Genomic DNA, 14,468 nt, shown 5'->3' on the forward strand with positions numbered 1-14,468 from the left:
CTGTATGTAGACTGTACTGTCAATATGGTTAGGCGCTTTTAAAGATTTAGTTTACTTGTCTTTGGTTTATTGTTATTGAAATGGAATTTCATTTATTAAGTGTATGATTTCCATCTACATTTCATCTGCTCCTCATGTCCTGGAGCTTTCAAAAACCTCACTATGGCAGAGATTTTCTGCTGCCATCAGGGCCATCTTGTATCCAGTATAATACTGTATACTGAGGCTGGACCACTGCTAAAAATTCCATGGTTTTGAGCCGTGATTACTAAACAGCTGCACAATTGCTTTTAACCATAGCTGTACATGTTTTGTTTTTTTTTTCTGTAATGGATGAAAACTTCCCATGGGTATAACTTACATGTACTTTACTACACTACTTACTTTAGAAAAATACCAGGAAGAAATTCAGTGGCACATATCCTTTGGTTTCAGTTTTTATTGATCTTTGATTAGGCCATATCTCCAAACAAGGAGCTCCAGTGGATGTAAACAGTCATCATTCTCAGCACAGGCATATTGGAACAAGAGCAAACTTATGAGGGACATTTATATGGTTTAGTTGAATATTTTTTTTTGTTTTATGTAAATAACCAGTAGATAAAATCTCTACTGTCACAAGTCTTTGTGCAAGAGCCTTGAATGAATACACTTTTTTTTTTTTCGAAGGGGAAAAAACTTCTATTCTGTGATGATGAGCCAGTAGGATCACAATTTCAGTGAATAAAAATGAAAATGAAGGTGAGCGAGAGCAGTGTGTGAGATTGCTGTTCCTTAGTAGTGTAAATAACAAAAACCTCATCATCTTGAATTCATATTATAAATTATGAGGTTGTCAAAGACAATAGCATGATAGATCAGTAAGGCTTTGTGAAATGTCATAGTGACAAAGGCTTTGATGTACCAATTAGTTACAAATTTGTTACACTATTACAAAATTTAAATTTCCTAGGATAATAAATTGGTTGACTTTGTCACATTTCCAGAGCATCAGCTCACTATTACAATCAATTATTTTCAAAACCTCAAAAGTCCTATCAGGAATTTTTATTCATCATATATTTCTTTGTGTTCTTCTCTGGCCTAAACAATATGATAAAGCACTTCGGAGCAAATATACACATGATTAGTCCAAAACTGGAGGCCAAAATGGCAAAAATCTCCACAGCTACAGTGAACTTCCCAGGAGAGCTGACATAAGCCGGGATAAAAGTGATCCAGACTGTGCAGAATATTAGCATACTAAATGTTATGAGTTTGGCTTCATTAAAACTATCAGGAAGTTTTCGGGCTAGGACAGCTAACACAAAGCAAAAGACAGCCAGGAGTCCTATGTACCCAAGCACAGCCCAGAAACCTATAGCTGAACCTAATGCACACTCCAAAATGATTCTCTCCTTGTATGTGGTTAGGTTTTGTATGGAGAAAGGGGGACTAAAAACCAACCAAAGAGTGCATATCAACGCCTGAATAAATGTAAAAGACACCACAGTCATTCTTTGCTGTGCAGGCCCAAACCATTTCATAACATTACTGCCTGGAAGTGTAGCTCTGAAGGCCATCAACACCACTATAGTTTTCCCCAGAACACATGAGATGCAGAGGACAAAGGTGATACCAAATGCTGTGTGGCGCAGCATACAGGACCAGTCAGAGGGCCGGCCAATGAAGGTCAGAGAGCACAGGAAACACAGAGTCAAGGAGAAGAGCAGCAGGAAGCTCAGCTCAGAGTTGTTGGCCTTGACAATTGCAGATGCCCTGTGACGGAAGAACACAGCTGCTGTGACAATGGTCAAGCAGGCACCTCCGACCGAGAATGTGGACAGGATGATTCCTAGGACCTCATGGAAAGAGAGAAACTCTACAGGCTTGGGGAAACACAGGTTTCTTTCTGCATTGGGCCAGAACTCCTCAGGACAAGAGAAACAGTCTGGGGAATCTGAGGACAAAAAATCAGACAGAAAAAGGATTTCATCAGTCTTTCCGTTTACCCTCTAGAAATCTGTGAGAACACAGTCTCTTTTACCTGTGGTGTTGCTAATCTCTCCCTCAGGACATGGTACACAGTTGTAGCAACAGACAGGTTTCCCTCTCTGCAGCACTTTACGAGTTCCTGGGGGACAGCTCTCACTACAAACTGAGACAGGCACCTGGCAGGGGCAAAAAGGCAATCATACATGTAGATTGTGTGCTATACTGTTTTTGGGATACTATAAGATATTAGAGCAGAATCTGTTTAGTAATTGTCCTCAGGTTGCCTACCTTTGTGCTGCCCTCTGCCCAGGTGAGGTTCCTGCTCATATGAAACTCCTGGCCTGCTGGCAGAGATGCATCATAGTGTCCTACTGTCACAAACTCCATGATGCCACTCTCACTTCTCTGCCAGTTAACCAGCTCATACACGGCTACAGGGTCCCCATTGGCATCAAATGAAACAGGATATCCATTACAAGAAAAATTAACCCTCTTCAATTGATTCAGAACCTGCACAGATGAAGAGACAGTGGGGAAGGGAGTGGGGGGAGTAAGTAAAAGGGAGAGGAACATTCCATGTAATAAAAAAAAATGAATTAAATTTGAAAGTGTGTAAATTATAAGATCAGCATTAGGTCATTTATTCGATTTGATTGACCTGTGTGGGGTCTATCCTGGTGGATCTGTCACACTGAGTTGTGGAGTTTGTGTCCTGACAAACTGCATTGTGGATTGCATGTGCTATTGCATAAACAGCCTTATAGACCATATTAGTGACTCGGAGCTGAGATGTGTCGGTGTATGGGCTCTGAAGCTTATGCATATCTTCAGCTCCATCACACACTCTCCCCTCTGCGTCAGCACCTACAGAAACAGAGACAAGGGCAGGTTGCTTTTAGGTTCTCATATTTTGTTTAGTTTCAAAGGCAAACCCAAACTCTCCTTGCAATAGCTTGTAAATCAGTCATCTTTTAAATTAGCTCTTAAAGTACATTTTTATGGACACACTTTTATTTCTTTATTTTTACCTAATTTATTCTGGTTAGGGTTTGCTTGCTGTAACACATGCACTTGACTGCCAGGCTTCAAAATTCACATTTGCAAAAAAGGTTAATGAGAGGTTTTATCCAAGTCAGTCTGCTGCTTAAACTTGCCGTGGAGTCATAAAAATGTATCTGATAACAGAGCCACACTTTACCAGCTCATCAGTTATTTCATTATTGACATAATTTCCTCTTAGCAAATACCCTCAGATATTGACCTGCAGTACTGTGGTTATGAAGTTTCTACACAATCAGAAAACTCTGTATGTTGAAAAGCAATACTACAATCTCACTCTTTCTTAGTTGGCATTTGAATGCACCCTCCCAGAACTCAGTGAGCAGTGGAGAACCGGCCACTTTAGCTGGAGAGAGATCCAGCAGGAACTCTCTCAGGCCTGGGATGATGGATCGCTGGATGCCAAATCCAATGGCCCCGACACAAAAGTCAAACCTCAGCATCTCCGGGTCGGTAACCCAAGACTCACTGCCTATCCACTGGCGAGGTGGAGAAGGCTGGCGCGCCAGCTCCTCCAGCAGCATCCTCATGTCTCCAGAGGCTACAAACGCCACCACAACCATGGCTGTGGACCTAAACAAAGGTGGATTAATATACAAATTAGACCTTAAACTTTACAAATGATTCTAATTCGGCATTCAAATGTTACTGAATGAATCAATGAATGATTTGGGGTTTTGGAATATAGGCCTAGGCCCTATTTGTAACTATGTATATATATACATAGATCAAAAAATTATGGTTTTAGAGAGACATTGTGTTATGGGGTGACTACAGTATCTGTGTCATCTTAAAGCAGGACTTTATGGGCTTTATGGGTTGCTGGTATCAGTGTCAGCACAATGAACATATTAATTTATGTATAAACCTGCGGATAACATCAGCCACTCTTTGAATTCTGCTGCGTGGGTGCGTGCGGTAAAAGGACTCGGAGTACTCCACGCAGATGCCCTCCTTGAGCGCTGCGTGCAGGAAAGTCGCCATGCCGTTATTCCCATAGTCCGAGTCGGACCGGACAGCCCCTATCCAGGTCCAGCCAAAATGCTTGACGAGCTTGGCCAGAGCGTCGGCCTGGAACTGGTCACTCGGGATCGTTCGGAAGAAGGCCGGGTACTGCTGCTTGTCGGACAGGCACGCACAAGTGGCAAAGTGGCTCACCTACAGGAAAAGATTATAAGGTGCAATTCTTAAACAGAGTATAGTGGGAGTAAGACATAACTAATTATAGAAACAGCTAATCTGGTCAAAACCTTTGGGAAATTTACTTGTGGAATGTGAAAAGGCCCGAGGACGCGTGACATGCTGATGGACGGCGTTGATCCAGACTCGCCAACAATAGCTGTTACCACACCGGACTGTGAGCAGCTTCCGCCGGTGACATACACCGGGTTCAAGCCGTTTGCCAGCTGGAAAGCTACTTGCACCGCCACAGGTACCGAGGAGCACGAGTCGTGAATTTGGTACCCGAGCTTGATGCCCGGTAGCAGCTCGGTGCTGTTGTTAATCTCCTCGATGGCGAAGACCATTGCGCGTGAGAAACGCAGTTCGCGGGAGTCCATGCTGCGCAGAGACAGGCACATCATCCTCTGTCACAGCTTGTTATGTGTAACTGACAGTTTTAACAAATACAAATCATTCAATATATACCAGAACTAGAATTTTTAAATGAGCCTGCTGCTCTTATAGGGTAATTGTGATTATACAAATTTATAAAAGGTTCAGAGTGTCACATGTTGTGCTCAAAAGGCACACAATAAAACACATTTCTATCCTAGGAGTCTCATCTCCTCATTTCTTATGTCTCCATTCCACTAACCTCCCTGTGCACCTCAGAGGCTCAGGCAAGCTGGTGTAGTTATGCCTCACTGTGTGCATGTAGTAGTGTATGGAGAAAACACCCCCAATAATGTAGTCACCATCCATAGAGAATGCAGGCGGACGAGGGGTGCCCCGGAGCTTACATCTGACAGCCCCTGTCACAGAGGAAGCTGGGGCACCAGTCATCCCTTGTTTAAGCCCCGTCCCTTGTTTCAAGCCATCGACAGACCTATCGAAGGCAAGAACTGAGTGCAGCACAATACACAGAGCCATGTTCAGTATAAGGAAAAGAGTCAAGGATATACCCATCCCTGAAGCGTGAGCATGTGTGTAGATGAAAGCTCTCACAGGTCAGAATGTGCTCCCACTGGGTTATATAGCATTGCATAAAAATATATCCCTCCTTCTACTGTACGTCAGCTTGCTAAACATCCGAGAGAGGAGACCCTACCCTATACCCAGTAGTCTTGTCTATGTCTACTTTTGTCCATTGGACTGGGGCTTTTAATGTAATAATGATAACAGATAGATAGGTGTGTGTGTGTGTGTGTGTGTGTGTGTGTGTGTGTGTATGTGTGTTCAACTCTGATTAATGTTAAATATTTTAAGAAGCAGAGATAACAACAGAGGCCAGAATTGCAAACCTTGTGTGTGTAATTCAGATTGTGTCCTCATAATTATCAGAAAGGTTACAGAGATATAAACTGGAGAAAGGCCAGACTACTTGCATAGAAATATGTCAAAGCTGAGTAACTTGGCCAAACATAACTGATCACTTTCTCGGGGTTGGAAAGGTCAGGATTAAGCACTGACAGGTGAAGAGGCCATTATCTCCAAGAATGCTTCAAAAGACCAACTCAAACACAGGCTGGATGCTAGATTTGGTAATGGTTATTTTTAGGGGGAAAGGATGGGCTTCAGTGTTCCAGAAAGTGCAGAATGGGAATAAAAGACTCATTTTCTTCCACTTCCTCGTCTCCTAACATTATCAACAAATGGATGTACTTCTCAAAACAAACCTCATAGCCATGGAGACGCTATTCTAACATTTTCGAAAAACTAGCCATGCTTACACTGCAAAAACACAAAATCTTACCAAGATTATTTGTCTTATTTCGAGTCAAAAATGTCTTATTACTGGTCAAAATATCTCATTACACTTAAAATAAGACATGATCACCTCAGAAGTAACTTGTTTTTAGACAATTGTCTCTTGTTTCAAGTGAAAATTTGCTTGAAACAAGTGAAAATTTGCTTGTTTCATTGGCAAAATTTGTTTCTTGTTTCTAGCTCATTTTCACTTATTTCAAGTGAATTTTCACTTTTTCCACTGGCAAATTTTGCCAATGAAACAAGCAAATTTTCACTTGAAACAAGTAAAAATTGTCTAAAAACAAGTTACTTCTGAGGTGATCATGTCTTATTTTAAGTGTGATGAGATATTTTGACTAGAAATAAGACATTTTTACTTGAAATTAGACAAATAATCTTGGTAAGATTTTGCGTTTTTGCAGTGTAAGTGAAACTAAGGCAGAATGGAGGGGGAATCCACTCAGAGAACAAAGTCATTCAATTATTTGATCAAACACAACTGAGCTAATGATCAGTTGCACTGCTGGCCCCATGAAAGCTTTATCAGGAATCAAGCACACAATTGAGAACATCCTTGATTTGAGGTGGACTGTGCTTGGATATTGTTAGGACAGCCTGCATGCTGCCCTTCCTTCTCTATTTCCGTTGTATTGCTTTTGTTTTGTTTTGTTTTGTTTTGGTTTGGTTTTGCAGCAATTGTGCCTTTGCTTTAGGACTTGTGTGTGTATGCATGTTTTGTATTACTGCTGCCAGTAAAAACAGAAACCGTACAATATTCTTTGAAGATTGTGTAAACCACACATTAATATTAACAAACTATATTAATCTGATATCTGTCCAGTTTTTGTATGCTTGGTGCTAGCTAGTTACTTTAAATGTAGATCCTTACTGAAAAGAGAAAACAACTTAACATGAAGACATAGCGCCTCAGTGAAGGGCTCAGTGTGTTGCTACCACCTAGTGGGCTGTGTTACACTACATGTTGTCTGTGCAAGTACAAATGGTTGGTAACAAACAATGAAAACAAAGGGTTTGGCTGGGCACTCAGTCTATTAACTATAATGCACCAATTTACATGTGAAAAAGTTTGCACATTGTGCTGTTAAGAAATTAATATGCACATACACAGCTACACAAATGCCAGCTAATTGTATGTGCACATATTAATCTTGACATTCTTCATCTATATATGTACTTTTTTTTTTTGAATGAAATGAACATGAGGCCCTGCCCAAACCTCTGCCACTGCCCAAATGGGTGGTGTGAAAGATTAAACACTGACACAGGTTGGGAAAGGGGATGACATGGCACTGCCTTTAAATTAAGTGATGAGGCTGAGAAAACAGGTAAACACAGGAGAACAGTCATGATGGCATTTTCAGATATAGATGTGATCGTGTGCATGGCCTTGATCTTACAAATGTTTTCTTCCTGCTTTTGCTCAAATGTGTCTTCCTCTATTTCCTCCTCCTGTCAGTTACAGAAACAGTTTCTTGTTAATGGGATCCACAAAACTGGTGATGTGGTTCTAGGTGGACTGTTTGAAGTCCACTTCTTCTCTGTTTTACCTGAACTTTCTTTCACATCAGAGCCACAGGAGCCTATTTGCCATGGGTGAGTAGTGTACTTCAGAGATACAGCAGAAAGAAAAGAGCGGTATAGATCATGCTTATGTCTTTTAATCAACTAAATATGCTCAGTATCTTTTTGGCATTTACATATACAATATTTTACCATTATAATTGCAGCTATTCATCTGGTTTAATTAAGAGCATCATGGCCTGCTTCATCACTGTTATCATATGGTGTTTTTTTTTTTTTTTTTTTTTTTTTTTTTCTTGTGTCAGTTTCAATGTTTTAGGGTTCAGGCAGTTCCAGACCATGGCCTTCACTATTGATGAGATCAACAGGAACTCAAACCTGCTACCTAATGTGACTCTGGGATACAGTATGTATGATAACTGTGTCACAGTTGGAGTTGGATTTCGTGCTGCACTGTCAATGGCGAGCGGTCAAGACAGTAAATTCCTATTGGACAATAACTGTAGAGGGCCCCCTCCAGTGCTGGGGATTGTGGGTGATTCTTCCTCTACACATTGTATTGCCATCTCTGCTGTCTTAGGTTTATACAGAGTACCAATGGTAAGTTTTCCCCCTTTTGCCATCACAAAGTGTTTCTTGATAAGCTTGATTTTCACTACATTTAACATTTGAATATATTGCTGTATATATAATTCATGGCTTAAAACCTTGCAAAAGTGTTAATTGCTGATAGAGTAAAATGGTCAGTAATTTTATCATATCATAATGCACATTGTTTGTGTCACATACAGGTGAGTTACTATGCCACATGTTCCTGCCTGAGTGATCGGCAACAGTTTCCATCCTTCTTTAGAACAATCCCAAGTGATGCCTTCCAGGTGAACCAAATACAGATCTTGAAAAAGAAGTTGACATCAACTCAAAAAGAAACACAAAAAACTGCTCAGATTTACTTTTTGCCTATCACAAGCCACATGTTTTGTGTCATTAATGCAGCATGCATAGTCTCATTGTTACAGACAATAGCCTCAGATGACACAGTTGATAGGCAATGATTAAAAAGTGTCTATACTGAGCCTGTATAGGAGATTTTCCCCTAAAAGAATTTTCTTGCAGGGCAAAATTCTTCAGGCAGGATTAATCTTTCCACTCTTATCTGACAAGGTTCGTGCAATGCTCCAGATTCTGAAGCGTTTCGGCTGGACTTGGGTGGGCCTGCTGATCAGTGATAACGACTATGGGCTCCATGCTGCCCGATCCCTCCAGTCTGACCTGGCTCAGTCTGGTGGAGGTTGTCTGGCATATTTAGAGGTTTTGCCCTGGAGTAATGACCCAGCTGAACTTAGGAGGATTGTGACTATGATGAAGAAATCCACAGCTCGTGTGGTCATTGGATTTACACATGAGAGCCAAATGATTCACGTGATGGAAGAGGTTAGGCTTAAATTACATTGTAATTTAGACATCTGTATTTACAAGCTTAAAATTAGATTTTGTCTTTGGTCTCTTTCTTCATAACAAATAATTATATAACTGAATTTTTCACACAACAGGAAATTATGATTTTCTTTATTGCATTAATGGAAGACCTTCTACTGCTCATAGTGTTGTTAGCTTTGGTACAGTATGTAGACTCCACTTACGACTGACATGCATGAGCTTGCTCTCAACAATGTGTATAACATGGAATTTGACCTCTGCTCATATGACAAACACAAGATGCTGCACTGCATAATCATTAATAGTACTACATTAGTGCCACTGAAGTCTGGATTTATATATGTGACATATTTCAACCCCCAGGTGGTAAAGCAGAATGTGACAGGTCTGCAGTGGATAGCCAGTGAAGCCTGGACAGCAGCTACTGGGCTGCAGACACCCAACCTCATGCCATACCTGGGGGGCACTCTGGGTATTGCCATCCGTCGAGGAGAGATACCAGGACTCAGGGACTTCCTGTTAAGAATACATCCTGACAGTGACCCTTACAACAACTATAATAATAACATAGTGAGATATAAAATCACAAGCATCACACATTGTCACCATATTGTCATTTTTTAACTGGTTTGTCTGTATTTTACTGACAGTTTCTTATCATTACTCTTGATATATTAATTTCTCCAGGTGAGGCAGTTTTGGGAGTACACATTTCAGTGTCGATTCTCACCACCTCCAACAGGGTGGTTGGATACTGACGGAGCTCTGTGCACTGGACAGGAAGATCTGGAGAATGTGGCGACCACCTTTTTGGATATGTCAGACCTCAGGCCAGAGTACAATGTGTACAAGGCTGTGTATGCCCTGGCATACGCCCTTGATGACATGTTGCAGTGTGTGCCAGGCAGAGGGCCTTTCAGAGGGCACAGCTGTGCCAGTTTACAGAAACTGCAGCCATGGCAGGTGAGATATCAATTTATACTCCATCTGTTCAGGTATCTAAAGGGAAACATTATACAAAATACATAGGCTTGAGTTTGGTATTCTTAAAATACATGGTTGTAGTATAAAATTATTCCCCCACTTGCTGTGTTACAACAATTTATCCTAATCTTGTCCAGTCAGAGAAAGCAGCAGCATTTGTACAAGTGTGTATCAGTTTTTTTTTGTTTGTTTGTTTGTTTTGTTTTGTTTTGTTTTGTTTTCAGTATGGATAAAAATATGTAGGATTGTCAAGTTGGAATTTCTCATAATTTCAATATGAGCAGTATGTTGCATGATTAGTGAGCAGTAACATTTTATTCAGAATGCTACGAAAGTAGATTTTTTGCCTTTATTCAACCTTCATCCCTTTGTTTGTTTTTTGTTTTTCTCTTTCCTTTTTCTATCCAACATGTCTAGCTTTTGTATTACTTGGAAAGGATCAACTTCACCACAGCATTTGGTGATCAAGTGTCATTTGATGGGAATGGTGATGCCTTACCAATCTATGATGTGATGAACTGGCGCTGGCTCCCTGATGGGAGCACAACAGTTCACAATGTGGGTGTTGTTAAGAAGTCCGCCTCTACAGGTGAAGAGCTCACACTGGATGAAGACAGGATCTTCTGGAATTTTGAACCCAAAAAGGTCACTCTGCTCATTCAGCCACATATTTTGTTGTTTCTTGAAAAAAAAAAAAAAAAAAAAAAACCTCATCATGATCATGTCACATTATTGCATGTAGAATGATGGTGACTATTGTTCCTCCTCCTGTAGCCGCCCCGGTCAGTGTGCAGTGAGAGCTGCCCACCAGGCACCCGCATTGCCAGAAGGAAAGGAGAACCTGTGTGCTGTTTTGACTGCATCCCTTGTTCTGAGGGAAAGTTCAGCAATGAGACTGGTTGGTATTTATTATGACATAGTGCAGGATACTGTGTACGCTATACTGTATGCATCTCTTTCATCGCCTGCTGTTTTTTTTTTGTCAGACTCCATGGAGTGCATCAGTTGTCCAGAGGACTTCTGGTCCAGCCCCCTGCGTGACCACTGCATCCCCAAAACAATAGAGTTCCTCTCCTACCACGAGCCCTTGGGTATCTGCTTGACAACCGCCTCATTACTAGGCACACTCATCTGCACCATTGTGCTGGGAGTCTTCATCTATCATCGCAGCACTCCCATAGTGCGTGCCAACAACTCAGAACTCAGCTTCCTGCTCTTGTGGTCACTCAAACTATGCTTCCTGTGCTCGCTGCTGTTCATTGGCCATCCCAGGTTATGGACATGACAGCTGAGGCATGCAGCATTTGGGATCAGCTTTGTGCTGTGTGTCTCATGTATCCTGGTGAAAACCATGGTGGTGTTGGCTGTATTCAAGGCCTCCAAACCTGGAGGTGGAGCTAGTCTCAAATGGTTTGGTGCTGTGCAGCAAAGAGGGACAGTTTTGGTTCTTACTTCCATTCAGGCAGCAATCTGCACAGCCTGGCTTGTCTCTTCCTCACCAGCTCCTCATAAAAACACACAATACCACAGTGACAAGATAGTCTATGAGTGTGTCATAGGGTCCACGGTTGGTTTTGCAGTCTTACTGGGCTATATTGGCTTTCTGGCTATCCTCAGCCTCCTCCTAGCATTTCTGGCAAGGAATCTTCCAGACAACTTCAATGAGGCCAAGCTCATCACGTTCAGCATGCTGATCTTCTGTGCTGTGTGGGTTGCCTTTATCCCTGCTTATATCAACTCCCCAGGAAAATATGCAGATGCTGTGGAGGTATTTGCCATCCTGGCCTCCAGTTTTGGCCTCTTGGTGGCACTGTTTGGACAAAAGTGCTTTATAATCCTGCTGAGACCTGAGAGGAACACCAAGAAAGTTGTCATGGGTCGAGGCACCAGCAAATGCAACACTTAAGATTAACTGTAGCAATCCTTACATTTTCTTTTACTCAAGATCACTCATATTACTGTATAAAAACAGAATGAGACATAAAATACAATAGATCACAGTAATAATGTTGAGTAACATAGATATGAAGTTTCATATATATATTTGACTTTGAAACTGTTGAACACTAGAATCATTACTTTGATTTTGATGACAAACCCTGTGTACTTTATATCATACATCCAAGTCCTAACATAGCCCTTGTAACTTTAAATGCTACTACTTTTTCTTTCTTTCTATGAAAATCAACCTTATAGTTCTATACATGAGAAATTTGAGTCTCAGAATTACCTTTATTCTTTTTTATTTACATTGCAGGGTTAACAGGAATACAAGGAGCTTAGACCAAAACAAGTCAAACACAAGTCAAAACACCAAAGTCCAGAAACTTGAGTCTAAACAGTCCATATAGGAAAACACAAAAGTCTAAAAGCAGACACATGACACCTCACACCCTCAATCGACAACCCCTGACATCTCCACCACAGTCAGAGTTTCAAGGGGATGGATGACCCAAAGCAGACTGGGGGAGGAGGTGAACCAGACAAAAAATTCTGAGCAAGAGTAAAATGGCTGGAGTACTGGGAAAGGCGACAGAAGTCCAGTGAAAAGCCGCACTGCAGGTGATCAGGAAGACAGCGCTGGGGCAGGGAGGCAGGACTTGAGGGGTGGACCAGCTCTGGAGAATGACAAGTAGATTTGCAGTAAAGGCGGAACCACTCTGGAGTCCTGTTACGAAGCTGAGAGGCACTGACTTTGGGACACCTGTTGGAGAAGACTCCACAGTGCCAGGGAGCAGAGCCAGCGGACAAGCAGACAGGTGAGCCAGTGGGGCCAGTAACACAGAAGACAGGGACTGTCGCATTATAGTCCCTGTGGGCTGGGACTGGGGCTGTGGCATGGGCAGCTGGAACTGAAGCTGGGGCAGCAATGGGTGCTTTGAGGATTGGGACAGGTGCAGCCTCTTTGGCTCTGCGAACTGGAACTGGGGCTGCAACATGTGCATTAGGAAGTGGGACTGGAACTACACAGGTTCTGGGGACAGGAACTGCTGCTCAGACAGTGGGGACTGGAGCTGTAACAGACTTGGAACAGGGACTAAAGCTGCCACTTTGGCTCTGAGAATTGGAAGCACAGCTTGGTCACTAGGAACAGGGACTGGAACAGTAACACAAGCTCAGGAAATGGGAACTAAAGCTGCTGCTTGGGGAACTCCAACTGCAGCTTGGTCACTGAGAATTGGTGTTGGAGCTGTAACATGGGCTCAAGGAACTGGGACCGGTTCTGGCTGGCAGGCCCAGTTCCTTGAGCCCATGTTACAGGCTACAGGCTACAAATGCCACCGCAACCCTGGCTGTGTACCTAAATAGAGGTAGATGAATATAACTAAAACTTTATGACTGTAATTAGACATTCAAATTTTACTTCCAATGAATTGAATGTTTTTGTTTTTTTCGAATATAGGCCTAGGGCCTATTTGTAAGTATATATACAGGACAAAGGACAAAACAATTAAGGATTAGAGACACATTGTGTCTCGTTTTATTGTTGTTGTTTTTTTTTTGTTTGTTTGTTTTTTGTCTCAGTCATAGCGGGGGTAGATGACTTTGTTAATGCTCCGTCAGAGGAGTTTCTGGATCAATGTACAAGGGAGCAATTGATTAACAAAGCTCTCAAGTCTCACGCATTGGGCGTGAGACACACGCATTTCAACCCGTTCACATGCTCACACTGCTGTTTTGGCACTGGAGAAAATGATGCACCAGACGGAAATGGCAAGATTGAATTGGGAAAGTGAGAGCCTGAGCTTTATTAATGACGATAAATTGCCTCTTGTGTCTAGCAGTGGGTTGTCTCTGGCACCGTTAGCTAGTTTGGCATTTTGAGTAGTTTGCACCTTGTGCCAAACTTTAATGAAAAACTTGACTAGCCATGAGCTGGAGGTTTTTCAAGTATGAGCGCAAGTGACAGCGGTCATTGCTCATCTGTTGTATTGAAAGCCTATGAACTGGTGGCTCACCAGTTAAGAGCGGGTACCATGTACCAGGGCTTAGTTGTGATCTCAGCGACCGGGGTTCAAATCCGATCTCAGGTCTTTTGCTGCATGTCATCCCCTCTCTCTCCCCCACCTTTCCTGTCTATCTCCATTGTGATTGTCAAATAAAGCAGAAATGCCATAAAAATAATCTTTAAAAAAAAAAAAAAAAAAAAAGCAAAAAAAGAAATTGCAGAAAAGGTGATAAAACAGAGCTGAAGTTTTTCCTGTGATATGTGTGGAGCAGCTGAGTACTGACTAGGCTGTGCCAAAGCCTGATTTGAGCTCATATTTGCCTTTTACTAAGGGCACATGTCTCTGGTGAGAAGCCAGTGTCTATTTTGCATGACACAGGTGTGTTTACTTCATTTATCCTGGAGTCTGCTTTGCCTTTTTCTGAAGAGACTGACACCAGATCTTTTTTTCCTGAATTGGGTATGGACATGACTGTCTTTCATGTGCCAGTACATAAACTTATGCTCCATTTAGAGTTGTTTAAAGGACAGTTTGCCATGGGAGTTTGCCCAGCTTTGCTTATAGATGGCATCACACTGATTCTGGGCAACGATGTTGCTCAAGAGCAAG

At 42.0% G+C, this 14,468-nt stretch overlaps 1 protein-coding gene and 1 pseudogene across 1 annotated transcript; one reads left to right on the forward strand and one right to left on the reverse strand.

Annotated features, from left to right (window-relative positions):
* Positions 1-1,149: 1,149 nt before the first annotated feature.
* LOC115370329 (extracellular calcium-sensing receptor-like) lies at positions 1,150-5,037 on the reverse strand. The gene is given in 9 exon segments (XM_030067316.1): positions 1,150-1,376; positions 1,379-1,939; positions 2,027-2,150; positions 2,263-2,484; positions 2,633-2,838; positions 3,311-3,606; positions 3,902-4,191; positions 4,299-4,593; positions 4,850-5,037. Coding segments are annotated over 9 exon segments (2,283 nt in total). The 3' UTR covers positions 1,150-1,275.
* Positions 5,038-7,345: 2,308 nt separating this feature from the next.
* On the forward strand, positions 7,346-11,815 carry LOC115369729 (extracellular calcium-sensing receptor-like; annotated as a pseudogene).
* The last annotated feature ends 2,653 nt before the right edge of the window (positions 11,816-14,468 follow it).

This window comes from Myripristis murdjan, chromosome 13, assembly GCF_902150065.1.
Source record: "Myripristis murdjan chromosome 13, fMyrMur1.1, whole genome shotgun sequence".
Classification (NCBI taxonomy): Eukaryota; Metazoa; Chordata; class Actinopteri; order Holocentriformes; family Holocentridae; genus Myripristis; species Myripristis murdjan.